Here is a 14,495-nt window from a genome sequence, read left to right on the forward strand (position 1 = left end):
AGATGTGTGTCTTTTACTTGCTTGCTGGTGATTAAAACAAGGCTGTAATGTGTGTTTTCTGAACCCACTGCAATAGTCAAAGGAGTATGAGGAGGTAGAGACAGCAGATAGAGCTTCAGGTAAGCCCAAGCTTCCACCTTGGGAAAGTTTAAATGATTTAAAACCTCACAGTATAACCACCTCTTCCAGACTGCTGCTCATTACACACCATGTCCCACTATTGGGTCCCATCATTTTCTATAATGACCCCCACTGGCTGCACTCCTATTTGGCCTACTTTATCCCATTTTGCTGAGAAATTAAGGCAGTCCTTCAGCGACCCTGACCTGTCCCAGGCCTTGTCGTGACTGACAGCACCATTAGGGGCTCATTGATTGGTTGAATCTGGAATTGTGTGAGCCAACCTAATTAGGACCAGGCCCCCTCGCATCTGAATGCCAACTGAGACCTACGGAATTAGATTTGTGTCAGTATTTTCAAACAACACTTTTGCGCTCCCTCACTTGCTCTTTGCGCTACCTTACTTGTTCTTTATGCTACCTCACTTGTTCTTTACGCTAACTCACTTGCTCTTTGTGCTACTTCACTTGCTCTTTCGATGGGGAAAACTTGGGAAACGAGTTCCAGACGGACAGCAAAGACTCCCGGTCCATTGAGCTGTCGCTCCAAAACTCAGTAGCCAATCAGCAGGCAGCTTCCTCAGGAATCAAACAAAAAACCACAGCACGTGAGGGAGCACCAAGAACCAAGAGTATTTTCAAACAATAAAATGCAAAGTTTTTGAAAGATTAAATCGAGATTTTTTCTGCTTTTTAAAAAGTGTTGTTTGAGTCGTGAAAAGTATTGAAATATTGACAAAATCTAATTCCATAGAGATCCTTGTAGGAAAGAAAAGCTCAGGCAAACGAGGCCTTTCTATTAGAGCGGAAGGTGATTGTCGTTTTGATACAACGTGATGAGTGTGCTTCACAGTACCAGACGGAGTGTGTTTAAGGACCATCATAAATCCACTCTTGGAGAATGTTAAGTACAGTGCAATGTAATATGCACATTTTAATCAGCACGAGCATGTAAAATACACAAATTCACACTCACTTGGGTATATCACCTCTGTTTCACACACACATATACTGTATATACATATATATATATATATACAGTATACAGTATATATATATAAATGCATTGAAACATTGCCTGAGGTTCCGATTTACACTTCAACCCAGTCACCTGAACAAACCCTCCGTGTCTCACAGGGAGGTGAGTGAGCGGACACACACACACACACACACATTTTTCCACACGTCTCCTTTCCCTCACAAGTGCAGATTCTTAGGTTTATGTGCATGAATGTTTAAACACGCGCACACTTGGGCTAATCATCGCCACTCTCCACCGCAGATGGTCACAGGCGGATTCTGCTACGTTCAGCCATTCATCATCTTGTCTTCTCCTCCCATTTATACAATACATATATATATGTATATACATATATATATATATACACATATATATATATATATACACATATATATATACATATATATATATATATATATATATACATATATATGTATATATATATATACACATATATATATATACACATTACTGGGCAACTTAATGACCATACATTTCTATTGTTCCATCTTATATATACATATATATATTTTAACATACAACTAGAAAATATGTGTGTGAAAAAGCAACGTGAACAAAATGGCTTTCACAGTCCATATTTTGTGTGTCCTTCCTTGGCACATAGCGTATATTATTACGAACTCTTTGTGGGAGACACTCTTGGAGACGTAATGTTTGTGTACATTACACCAGGCAGTTTCTCTCATTCCACGCTGCCTCTATCTCCACAGCCGTGTTTTATCAGCCGATTTCACAGCATCAGTGGCGTCCTTGGGAAACGCTGTCGTGCCGAGAAACAACACATTCCCCCCACATTGACTGTAAGGTCTCAGCTGAGTTACTCTGCAATGTCTTGAATGAACCTGGCGTAGTAGACCTTTTTCCACAGCAGCCACTTTGACAGGAAATTGTATACAACGATGACATCAGGGCTGAGAGTCACTCACGCCACACCTCCCAACCACCAACCGCGATTATTACAGCGCACTTCTTCTATTGCATCTTTTATTAAAGGAAGCAGATTTGTGTCTGGAAGGTTGCAGTATTATTATTTTATTATTGTATAAAGCATTACTATTATTAAGCATTAATAAAACACAAAGCATTAATGACTGCTTACAACTAATTATGGTGTTATAAGTAGATTATAATGCATGATGAGCTTGGGATGCATAAAATATTACTATAAATAAATATATTGGGTGTGCTGTGACATTAATTAGGGTTCCACTACATTTAGGTTTAAAGGGAGCCAGTCTTTACAATCATAAAATTCCTTTCCTGCAAATGTTCCATTTGATAATACCAGACAGAGTGTTTTTATGAAGAGATTGAGAAACACTGCATACGGTCATTATAGCTTTGCCAAAACAACAACATGTAACGGTGACAGACTTCTTCCACCGTACTTTGGGTTTTAATGGGTCTGTGGATTCAGTCATTAAAAATGGGGGCAACCCGTTTGGTCACAGGAGAGCTTTGTTGGTTTTGGATTTTCAGCATACTGTGATTGTGATGATCCATCATACATCCCTGAATAGGTCGAGGATACGTTTCCGTTATTGAGTATACAGCGGGCTTTTATTGTGCTAGGTAGTGTTTGTTCCTTTCATTATTTGTTAGCTTCGTTAAGTTTTGTTTGGCGACTCTGAAGCCAAGGTCGTTTGAAGGGCACTACCTTAACTTGATTTGCTGATCAGCCACAATCCTCTGCGGGAAACAGAAAAGCAGATCAGGAAGTGCGCTGGCCTGTACAGACTTACAAACAATGCAATATTCTCCAGTGACAAATAGAATATTGACATCCTTTTTGGAAAAACAACAACAGCAATCCAGCAGCGTCCAATCCCATTCTGCTGCATCTTTCATATTCAACTTGTTAAAAGCTTTTTTGAGTGGGAAAAAAATGTCACGACATATTTTAGTCATTAATTCAGTCAGGAGCGCTCTTATCATAACTATTTCATTCACTGCAAAACATTATTACGCAGTTAGTCTTGGTTCCGATGGCTGCAAGTCATATCAAGTCAAGTCAAGTCAAGTGAGCCCAAGCGAAAAACACAGAATAACAAACTTTTGAGCCCGTCATACTCTGATCCTGAAAGGTGGTGTTGGCAGAGCTTTGTCAGCAGCGCCGGTGTGAGGCAGTATCGTTGTAGCAATAAATGAGTGAGGGAGGAATTCTATTTAGCCGCCTGGCAGAGTGGCGCGCGACTAATAGATGGAGGTCGGCTGGTATGTGTGGCTACCAGTGAGCAACATAACTCAAACAGTAAAAGACAAATTTGGATTCATTTTTCCTGAGGATGTAGGTTGTGGTGCAATGACGTCGTTTTTGCTCGTGTTCTAGATACAGATGTGGATTCAGGACTATTGTTAACCCTGAAAAACAGGTGCATATTGATGCTGTGGGCGACGGAGTGTCTTTGGCCGAGGTTTGCACTCACACGCTTGAAATATTTCATATTTTATGACTCAGCGTAAGATCAAACTGCATGACCAGCAGATAAAAAAAATCATTTTTGGCCCACATACATGACAGTCGTGCACGTGCGGTTAAACGCAGCCAAGGCCAAAGAGAAACTGCGAATGTGCCGAATAAAAAAAAGGCGAGGAAGTGCAATTATTGTCAGACGGGACGCGATTGTTTCTGCTTCCGTCACATTTGTCAGTCTCATTGTAGTGCCGTTGCCAAAATCAACACAAGCCTTGCGAGACATCATCAAGAAAACCATGAGAAATTCAGTACCAAACAGAACCCAAACCTTTTGACCCGATGCTCAAAATATTCAGACACATATTGGAGTATTTTTCCAACCGTCTTCACACCGAGGAATTGCCGAAAGATTATGCAGCATCTTGAATGCTGTAATATTCCGAGTGTTCGCACCAGAATACAGTAGTGACAGATTTTTAAAAAACAAGGAAATCTTGGCACAATATGGAACACACACACACACACACACACACACAGAGACACACACAGGGGGCTGCTGTTGCTTCCAGATAAGTCTCTCTCTCTCGCTCTCTATACGCCATTGTCTTTGTACATCAGGCAGAGCAGAGTGGCAAAAAGAACGGACGGAAATGAACTTGTGACGTTAATTTGTTTCAACTGGAGACACAGCCCACACCCGCGCCGAATCTTCACTCAACATTCCCACTTTGTGTTACCTCCTAATGCTCTCCACAATCTTCCTCTAGCTTCGCCGCACTTGATTATTTGTCTTTCTTCCCTTCCTCCTCGGTCATTCTCTCTTGCGTTGCTCCTTGTTAGTGAGCATTGTGTTAAAAGGTGATATTAGTGTCTTTCTCGCTGTGCCAGGAATACTAAGTCGCCGCTCCTTGGCATTTCTACAGAGTCTCTGCTACTCGGGTCTGCACTGCCAGATTACTAAGGATTACATTCACACACGAACACACACACACACACACATGCACAGACACAGACTATTCCTCCTGACAGAAGAGCACTCGCCCTTACTCAAATTGGCAGTTGTTGTTGGCTCACCCTTCAGCTGAACCACTATGTTCTCCTGCAGTCTTTTACCGGTGTAATTGCAGTTTTGGTTCAGGAATGAATCACTGATGTGGTCTAATGTGGGAGGGGGGTGGTACGCTTGAGCCAATGTGCGGTCTTCCTCGGGAGAGTGTAAGGAATGGGGGACAAAAAAAAGATCAGAGGGAGGCAGGGGGGATAAAGGTTAAGGCAGGATGAAATAGGTGGAGCTGAGGCGGTAAACCAAATGCACCAAGAGAGGATAACGTGTGCACATGTAAAACACAGAGACGCGAGGGCGAGCAGAAGAAGGCGCAGAGCAAACAGAGGGCAGGAGGTGACGAGCGAAACACGGAGGACGGATCTCACACACTGAAAGCGAGACACGTAGTCCCCGCTAGCAAAAGATGAAGGGCTTCTTTAATTGGGTTTCCGATGCCTGCTTAATCCTATTCTCCATATTAATCCTCTACAGTGTACATAATCAAAACAAATACACCCATGGGGGAGAAGCTGTTAATAGGAAACAGTAATATAGCTAAAGAATGCACGGGGGGGGACACCTGTGCAAAACCTTCAGGGGACAAACTAAGGACATTTCCCAGCCATCACTCTCCCTTTGCAGGACTTGGACACCAAAGGGGGTTTTGCTGTCTCACTGGACGCCCTCCTGGTCCTGGAACGCATTGTGCTGTGAAACGTAATTGTGCCATCATTGTAATTTTGAGAAACGGCAACAAGTGGAAGCAGTCACCTTGCCCCGGAAATAGGAACGACACACACATCTGAGAGTTGTGCTGCGTTTCTAGCGAATAACGTCTGTTTCCAGCGCTCTAAATGTTTCCACTCGTCATGCTGTCACTTACTACCCCTCAGGAGCTGTGTACTTAACAAAGCATGTCATTCATTTCATGGTGGATTCTGTTTACACTGCACCTTATAAATATCTAAGTAATTTCATCGATATCTTTAATTGTGCATATTGGAAGGACTGGGGGTGGAGGGGGAGATGCTTTCCTTAAGAATATTACAGTCCATCCATTATGTACAGCACTTAACCCTCGAGAGCTGCAGTGGGAGTGCGGAGCCAAGTCCAGCTGTCATTGCATTAGAGGCCAGGTGCACACACTGTGCCAAACAGATTTTAAAAGGTACATTGTGTATGAAATCTATTGCATTAAGTCAATGTGTTCAATGACGACAACTTCGCCGATAACAATGGTTACAGCCAGTTTAGTCACAGTTCACACCTTCATTCTTTATGCTTTGTTTTCGGCGCTCTGGTCTGTTGCACCCCCCGCTGCCACCTACCCAATAATACACTTCAACACGCAGGATGCCAGCAGAGTTAGTCAAACACCGCGAGCTGCAGCTACGGGTCGGAAATGCCAAACAACATTGTTGTTGTGGCTTCTCCCCACTCGAGGGGTCGCCACAGTGGATTATCCACATATTTGAGTTGGCGTTTTTCAAGCCGAATGTCCATCCTGACACTGTTGGTCTCAAGCACAGGTGGATGCCCCCATAATTTAGCGTGTCCAATCAGCAATGAGCACTGGGGAATGTACCCTTCAAGTTCCCATTCGGGAAATGCCAAACATAACTGAACCTAAAAAGTCTCACTATCCCTCTCAAAAACGTCTCAACCATTAAAGCATCCATTCGAAACACTAATGGTGACCGTTGAGCTTATATTACACATAAACACCTTCAATAAATGATATGCAGCACAAAAAAGAAACAGCTGGCAAATGTGTACAATGGACAAAAATCATCCTGTTGGCTCAATTCAAACCTCCTTTCTGTTCTGTGGGGTTTTATATTGCTATATTTTGTTAATTCCACGTTCCATCTGTGTCTTTTTCTGTTTTTACATGTGACCTTTACGTGTTATGCTGCAAGGCAACCTTGAAAAAGAGAGCTCGCTCTGTTCTAAGTAAAGGGTGATGAAGGCAACGGCGGCGAGAATATTATAAATGAACTTTAGGAATGATTTTACACCGGTGGACAAACACGATCTATATTTTCCACAATAATGCGCAAACGGATGCATTGCTCTGCATCATTGGTCTACAAAGTCTGATTTAATGACACCGACATCATTTAATTGCAGACAGGATTCAGTAACTTCAGTCAATGGAAGGAGGCGTGAGTCACTTTGACTTACTCAAACATTTTGTTTGCTATTCATAAGATGCAACTGCTGATGTGAGCCATGCAATGAAGAAGAAGAAAAAAAAAAGAGTTCTCAGAAGATTTATGATCAAAGAGTTGCAAAGTTTTTTTTAGATATTCACCAGTCTGGAGTTTAGACAGACTATGTATAACTGGAGATGATTTAACACTGTCCCTAGAAACAGGGACCCATGCAGCAAAGAGGCCTCCAAAGGCACAACACGGAATTCTCAATGAGGTTTTTTGAAAAAAAAAAAAAGGATGAAGAAATTCAGAGTAACAGCTTTAAGGCTGAGAGGAATCACTGAAGCTCGACATCTCTGTCTCAGGAGACGATCATACTCAATGCAATTCATTGTGCATGTATGGCTGCATAGTGTCCACTGCTGCTTGCCCAACTACCACACCACCAGGGCTGCTGGGAAATCATTCTGTAGACTGATGAAACAGGGAGAAGGCACGTCTGTCATGACCTCTGGACTCTGAACCCCCGTGTGACTGTGTTTTTTTTAGTTCATTTTAATGTGGAAGTCGCTCTCTGAATTTATTTAGCATTTATCCGTCTCGTCTCGTGTTTTACTTTGTAAATTTCTCCCCTTGTTTTACTTATTACTTATGGAACTGGGGTTAATTGAACACTATAATAGTCCATAGGTGTGAATGTGAGTGTCAGCCTAGGTCACAGTATATAGTTTGATATTTTTCATTAGTTTTAGTTGTTTTTTTTTTAAATGAGTTCACTTTTATTTGTTTTTAGAGTGTGTTTTCTAGTTTTTATTATTTATAAATGCTTAGTTTTAGTTGAGTTGTTTTAGTTGTTTGTAATTTGGCGTATTTGGCCAGGTGCAAGATTCACAAAGGTCTCAAATACAACCTCTGCAAATTGCCTGCAGAGGAAAAAGTAAACACTTCATACGAAACCCAAGAGGATTATATATGAAATGAATTTACACATTTTTTTCTGAAAAATTTTAAGTTTTAGTTTTTGTTATTACGATAGTTTTCATGAACTAAAATAACCTTGGTGTCAGCTGGGATTGGCTCCAGTGACTCATGACCCTAATGTGGAGGATAAAGTAGTAGATAATAGATGGATAGATGTTGTTTTTCCTTCTTCCTCTCATCTGAAGCTTACATTGACATGCAAGGAAAAAAAAAACTATTTCAGTATTGCAAAAACCACTTTATTTCCAGTGTGAACACACCGACGGTTTTAAAAATTGGTTTGGGAACCAGAACCCTGCTGGAGTCATGGCCATGTGAAAGCACTTCCAGTGTCCCAGCCCCTTTCTTTTGAGTTTTACCTGCCTCTGTTCTGCCTTTTCAACGTGCTTTATACTTTCTTTAAAAGGAATTTGATGATTTAAACTCTTGGTCCTCACTTGCCTGCACTGTGACAACACCATGATGTATGGGGGGTAAGAAAAGGGCATCACAGGCAGGAGCATCGCAATGTGGGGCTTTTCTTGCCTGGGGGGGGGTCTTACTGCTCCATATCATCACAGGGAATACGATTTCCCAAGTTTATCAAGGCGTCTCACGGGGAAATGTCAGAGCGGTTGTCTGAAGCGCAGACGTCGGGAGATGCAGCCGGACAGTGACCCGTAGCAGTGTCAGCAAATCTAAAAAAAACTGTCTTATACTACAGAATTTCCACATTTTTAAGTGGCCTAATGTTAGCCCAGGCCTTCTAGGCTTTGTCAGACTCTGCGAACATATCCCACAGAATCAAACACAGACAGACACAGAGGTCCATGCTAATGGAAGGCTAATCCTCCTCCTTTAAACTATTCAACAGCAGACAATGTCAGTCGTTCGCCAGCGTTGCTTACCGCACCTTTAACCCAGAGATATTGTAAAAAAAAAATGAGCTCAGTAAGTTGCATGATCACACCAGACGAGAAGAAAAAGGGGTTCAATAGCCTGTGCAATTCTGACGCATGGTTGTTTCTACCAAAGGAGGTCATTAAATCCGAGCGTTAGCTCACTATTTCTACCTGCAACGTGAACGCTAACAAGGGCTGCGCGTATTTGTGACTCAGATAGCGATAGCGTCACGTTTTATGATCGGTTAGTACAAAGAAACCAGAGAGATTTGTACCTAATGAAGTCATAGTTTCATCTTAAATAAGGTACACTGTGTATCATTTGTCTGAAACAGTACTAAAAAGCAACAGATCTGAATATCTTAGAATCTTATAACTCAAAATTGATCTGCCACAACATAAAACTGGTTTTAACATCGATAGCCATTCTCTCCCGGCTGTTATTGACACGCCGTTGTTCTTTTCCCTCAAATCAATGTGGCATCAAATAAGCTAAAAAAATAAAAAATTGACAACAGAAATGATAATATGGCAAATGGGGGGGGAAACTGCACCTTGTGGTGCACTTCACTGACCCAATAATCCCCACACGGCACTAAATAAGCAGACAAAGGTGTATTTGAGGGTAGTGTCAGCCCTGCCTGGCTTCGACAGGTACCCAAGAGAGACTGTGCAAAGAGGCATGCCAGTTCAATGCCGCTGGTTTCTGCAGCGGAACAAAGCCCACTGTGTCGGTTTTCATCTTCTCTCAACGGAGCAAGTGGAGCATGAGGAAAAGGAGGAAAGGTAAGGAAACACTTTTTCCTCAACTGTCTTAGATTTGTCAGTAAAGCTCACTGGTATCTCACTAGGTGACCCAGCAGTCGATGAAAAGACTTGTTGATGCCCGGGAATGACTGCGTTGTGTGCATGTGTGTATGAGTGAGTGTCTCAGAGAGACAGTGATATCTCCATCAGCCCAAGTTTGCTGGAGAAAAACCGTTTCATGTGTCAGACTTCACCCTGAAATGACCCTGCAGCTTCTTCTCATGCCAAATCCACAAGGGTAAGGAAAAGACCAATAAAACAAGTAAGACAGACACGCCGAGTGTTGGCTGAGGAACATATCGAGGAAGACGGATGTCAAGAACCCCAGGAAAACTCACACCACAGGCCAGATTTTCACTCTGTGTGGACAGAGATTTGCTGAATGTTCCGCTCTGGCAACGGCAAATTAGATCAGGGGGAAAGAGCAGTGAGTGCAGAATGATTGAAGAGAGGACTGAGTACTGTCCTTTGCATGAAGTCAAATTAGCATGCATAGTACGTCTTTTTAATTTTTTCTTTATAGCACCGGCGCTGGCCATGGTGCTGAAAAGATGTGGTTACACAACAAGCTAATGTTCTACTTGGACTGTGCTGCGGAAGTGGGGATAAATCTCAGAGAAAAATTGAGATTTCAGCAAGTTATTAGCTTTGTGTTGGCCAACCTGGCAGGAGATGTTGGCGGTGGAACTGGCTATTACACCGCAGTGTCATTAATGGCCACCGCTAATAACAGCATTCAGTTAAACAAATGTCTGTTGTTGTGTTTTTTTGTCCAAAGACATACACAAAAAAAAAGCAAATTACAGATGTTTAATTACTTTGCCCGTCTATCTCATTCTAGTGTGTGAAGGAAAATGTGTTTATTCCCCATTCACATTCACAAACCCATGATTCATAGAAGGAAGAAAATCAATTTCCTCTGGGCTGCCCATGTTCATATAAGAAACCTACAAATAAATGACAGGATGACAGGATTACATTGTGGATGAACACATGAAGTGCACTCCCTGGGAATCTAAGAGGCGGAAGGAGATGTTTCCCCGTCACATTTGCATTAAAATTCAACAAGCGGCAGGCTCCGTGAGAGGTTAGATTATTGGCGGACAGACAGGCACATGGACACACACACACACACACACACACAGCTGGTGTGCCTTCCTCCAGCAGAGACTGACAGAAGCGGTCTAAGCTGTGAGCGCTCATCACTCCTCTCCTCCTCTCTCCTCCGCCGGCGCGTCTTTTCGGCTGCAGTTGACATAAAAACTTTGAAGAGGTGAGAAGCGAACATCGAGACATGATCGCCACTGACAGCGCGCACCAACACAGATAAAGCGGTGGCAGGAAAAGAGCAAACCAAGTCCGAGTAAAGCAGCGGCGCCGGGAGAAAGAGGGAGCTATGCCATCTCCCGCCGAGCAGAGCCCAGTCCTCCTGTGTTGTGCGTCGGAGCTGCAGCATGGTGTCTCTCTCTGGACTCTGGACCTACTGCCTCGCCCCCGGGAGACCTCATCTCCTCCTCCTCTGTGCCAGACCGCTTCTGCTGCTGCTCCTCTTCTTCGCCGTCTCCTCCACCCCCGAGTCCTGCTTCCCGCACCCGCTGCCCTGCCACATCCTCGCCCGGATAGGACACACCGTGCGCCTCGGTGCGCTCTTGCCGTCCCGGCAGCCGGTACGGATACAAAACGCGCTCAACCGCGCCCTGGCGAGCCTCCGGCACCAGACCGGAGGTGCGGACTCGTCCACGACTACTCCCCAAACACCCCCGCTGCTCCCCTACAACCTGAGCCTGGAGATGGTGGCTCGGTCGCCCGCGGGAGGAGACCCGGAGTCGTTGTCCCGTAGCGCATGCCACGATTTGGTGGTTAGGGGGGTGTCCGCTGTGCTCGCCTTTCCCCGCTCCAGGGAGGAGCTGATCCAGGTGGAGTTCCTCTCCTCTTTTCTGGAGATCCCCTTCATCTCCATCCTGGAGGACACAGAGCCCCTTGTGACCAAGGTATGGATGACATGAAGTGTGTTTTCGTCCCGATACGCACTTGTGAATAGAATGTATCGCAGTGTCCATATGTGCTGTTCCTCGGAGTTTAACGCGCATGCATGTTGTCGTGTTGCTCTTTTTCTTGTGTGGAGAACACAAGAGTAAATCTCTGACTGGCCCTTTTTTTTTACCCTTTATTTTAGTATCTAGAATGCACTGGAATGTTGTTGTTGTTGAGGGAGAAAGAAATCTAACAGGGAGGACAACAGCAAATACTGTCAAGCTCAATCTTAACAACTGAATGTATTCGTAGGGTTTGATGATGGGTGTAGATTAAAGCAGGTCAGAGAGCTGATTGCAGCACTGTTGTCCCAGATTATTATTTAAAATGAAATGAAATTGCAGCACTGAGTGTCTTCATCCAGCAAACTTGGACGTCCATACTGATCTCTGCTTAACTTGGCTGGTGAAGCCCTTCACATGCATGTGTAATCATTATGGTATAGCTCTGTCTCTCTCTCTGTGTGTGTGTGTGTGTGTGTGTGTGTGTGTGTGTGTTTACAGAGCCAACTCCATTCAAGAGTGAGGCACTGTGTGTGTGTGTCTCTGTTTGTAATCGTCGCCTCTTCAGGACCTTTTCTGGCACCTAACTTGTCAGGACCAGTAGTCCTCATGGAGACCAAAACCTGGTGCAGTGAGAACGGAACCTCATCTCTGGTTGAGGTTAGGCATTAACTGGTTATGGTTAAGGGTTAGGGTTAAAAAAGGACATGTGTGTGGACATAGTATCTGTTGTAGGCTGTGAGGACACATTTTGATTCAAACCCATCTTTGTTGTTGACCTTGTGAGGACATTTTTGATTTGGTCCGCACAACTTTAACAGACCTTTGGTGAGTTAAACCTTGTGCATTTGGTTAAGGTCAGGGTTAGGGGCTATGGGATGCGTTATTGCAGTGTATGAGAGTCCTCACGAACGGTGCCGCTTTGAAGACTATGTTTTGACATCTTTCAGAGTGAATCAGTGCAGACGCCGATAGATGGACGCTGTGGAGAAGTGTGGGATCGCGCGCACTTTGCATGTCACCAGTGTGTCGCCTGTGCGACTGTGTGTTGCGTTAGCACTCCCAGCAGCAATCGAGTCGCTTACCAGTCGGTCGAGGTGACACACTCACACGCACATAGTCTTATTTACGCACACAAAGGCAGGAAAGTGCAGGTTCAGATGAGACACACACACACACAATGGTGTAAAAGATACACAGTTTACGCCTGAAATCCTCGCCTCCCTTTGTCAACAACGCACTGTTCGTTCCATTCCAATAAAGCCTGCGTGAATGAGGAGACGCGCCACATGACGAATGTGTCGTCACGTCGAGGAGATAAGCGAGGGGGAAAGCAGGAGAGATGAAGGGAGAACGAAAAAGAAGAAGGGGAGGGCCAGGAAGGAGTCCCCTTTTTTAGCTGTTGGAGGCCTTTCACTTCTGCATAACTGTGCCAAGCAGTCACTGGGCAAAGGGAAAAAAAACAACAATCCCTCTCTTTCTCTGCAGTGTGTCTCTGCTTTTCAGTATTTCTGGCAATGATTTCAAGCTACATTTTCATATAAATGAAAGAGGTTTGCGTCTTTTGTGTATCGCGCTCCTCCAAAGTGTTTCCACCTAATATTCAATTCATGGAATCTGTTCCTTGTCTCACTAGATTACTGAAGGTGATGCGTTCAAGGTGTCTGGCAGGAGCAACATCTGTTTGCTTATTCGCCGCGGGAGAAACGTGGGGAGCTTTGAGCAGTAACAGTGGACGGAGAAAAAAAGACAATGATTCAGACCAGAGACTGGAATAATCTGAAAATCCACAGTCAAAACACACAATAGAATGAGAGCAGGGAAATAAGGAAATAAAACACAACACAAACAACCAAAAAAAAAACATACTTTGAAGTATCTGCAACATCTCTTCAGGTGAATCACAGGAATTTTAAGACGTCCTCTCTGACAGTGGGATATTGTAAATGCATTCGCCGCAATTATCTGCCGTTACAAACGCCGAGGCGCCATAACACGCGACTGCTTCGCTGATATGAAACATGTTGTATATAAAAAGTTGTCACGCTAAAATGTGAATGAAGCGCAGCGTGTGGCCATTGATTGTAGTGTCTCCTCTGTTTTGCCAACACTCCGCGGGGGGGGGAAACATAATCAAATCAAATAAAAGGAGGCTTTCAGGAGGTGGGGCAGCTTTTTAAATAGGTTTTCACAGACGGAGAGTGTATTGACGAGTGGGTTCGGTCAACAGGGGAGGTAAATTGTTACCACATACAAAGAGGGTTTATCTGTCCATAACGAAAAAAACACAAGATACATTTCTAATTAAAAATGTCATTTGCATTTTAGCATCAGGAGGGAGGAGTGCTCCAGAGAGAGGGGAGGGTACGTTTGCAAAGACAAATCAAACGCCACCCCCCCCAAAAAAATGGGGGATTCATCACATATTGATCCAAAAAAAGGTTTTTTGGCTGGTTTTTTTTTTTTGTTGTTGTTTGTTATTTGGATGAAGAATCTTCTTCCCAGACTTTTTAGAAATTGTGAGTATCTTCCTGCAGGGTATTTGGGAGTTGAGCCCACGTTTGAGTCCAGATCCTTTCCCTGCATATCAGAGAGACGCATACGTACAGAGAGAGGTACTCGCACATGCAGCAGGAGACATGTGTTGTTTCCATCCGACTCAACTTAGTACATTTTACACACATTTTGACTTGTGACTGGACCTGACCTTGAGGAAATCCACATTCCCAAGGTCAAACAGACGCCCGCAAGAAATATAAAAGAGTGCATGCACATGGCACCTTCCTATTTCCATCTTATTATCATGTTCTTCTTAAAAATACACATAAATGCACACGGCACAAGCCAAAATGGACGTGATTTTTCCATTACTTGGAGGTGAAGAAGTTCATCACATTGGTGATAATGGCGATGTGTATTTTTGTATCAATGGTTTCAGAACTGGTGTAGAGACACAGAGAGACACAGAGAGAGTCTGAAGCCCATTTCCACAGAGCAGCACAGTTCACAGAT

General features: G+C 43.7%; 1 protein-coding gene across 1 annotated transcript in view; it reads left to right on the plus strand.

Moving 5' to 3' along the window:
• The first annotated feature begins 10,607 nt into the window (after nucleotides 1-10,607).
• The window catches only part of LOC122783311 (glutamate receptor ionotropic, NMDA 3B-like), a 67,269-nt gene continuing 63,381 nt past the window's right edge, over nucleotides 10,608-14,495 (plus strand). The window contains exon 1 of the mRNA XM_044048032.1: nucleotides 10,608-11,438. Coding sequence (XP_043903967.1) covers nucleotides 10,902-11,438 — 537 coding nt within the window. The 5' untranslated portion in view covers nucleotides 10,608-10,901. The remainder of the gene's footprint in view (nucleotides 11,439-14,495) is intronic.

The sequence above is a fragment of the Solea senegalensis genome, linkage group LG16, assembly GCF_019176455.1.
Source record: "Solea senegalensis isolate Sse05_10M linkage group LG16, IFAPA_SoseM_1, whole genome shotgun sequence".
Lineage (NCBI taxonomy): Eukaryota > Metazoa > Chordata > Actinopteri > Pleuronectiformes > Soleidae > Solea > Solea senegalensis.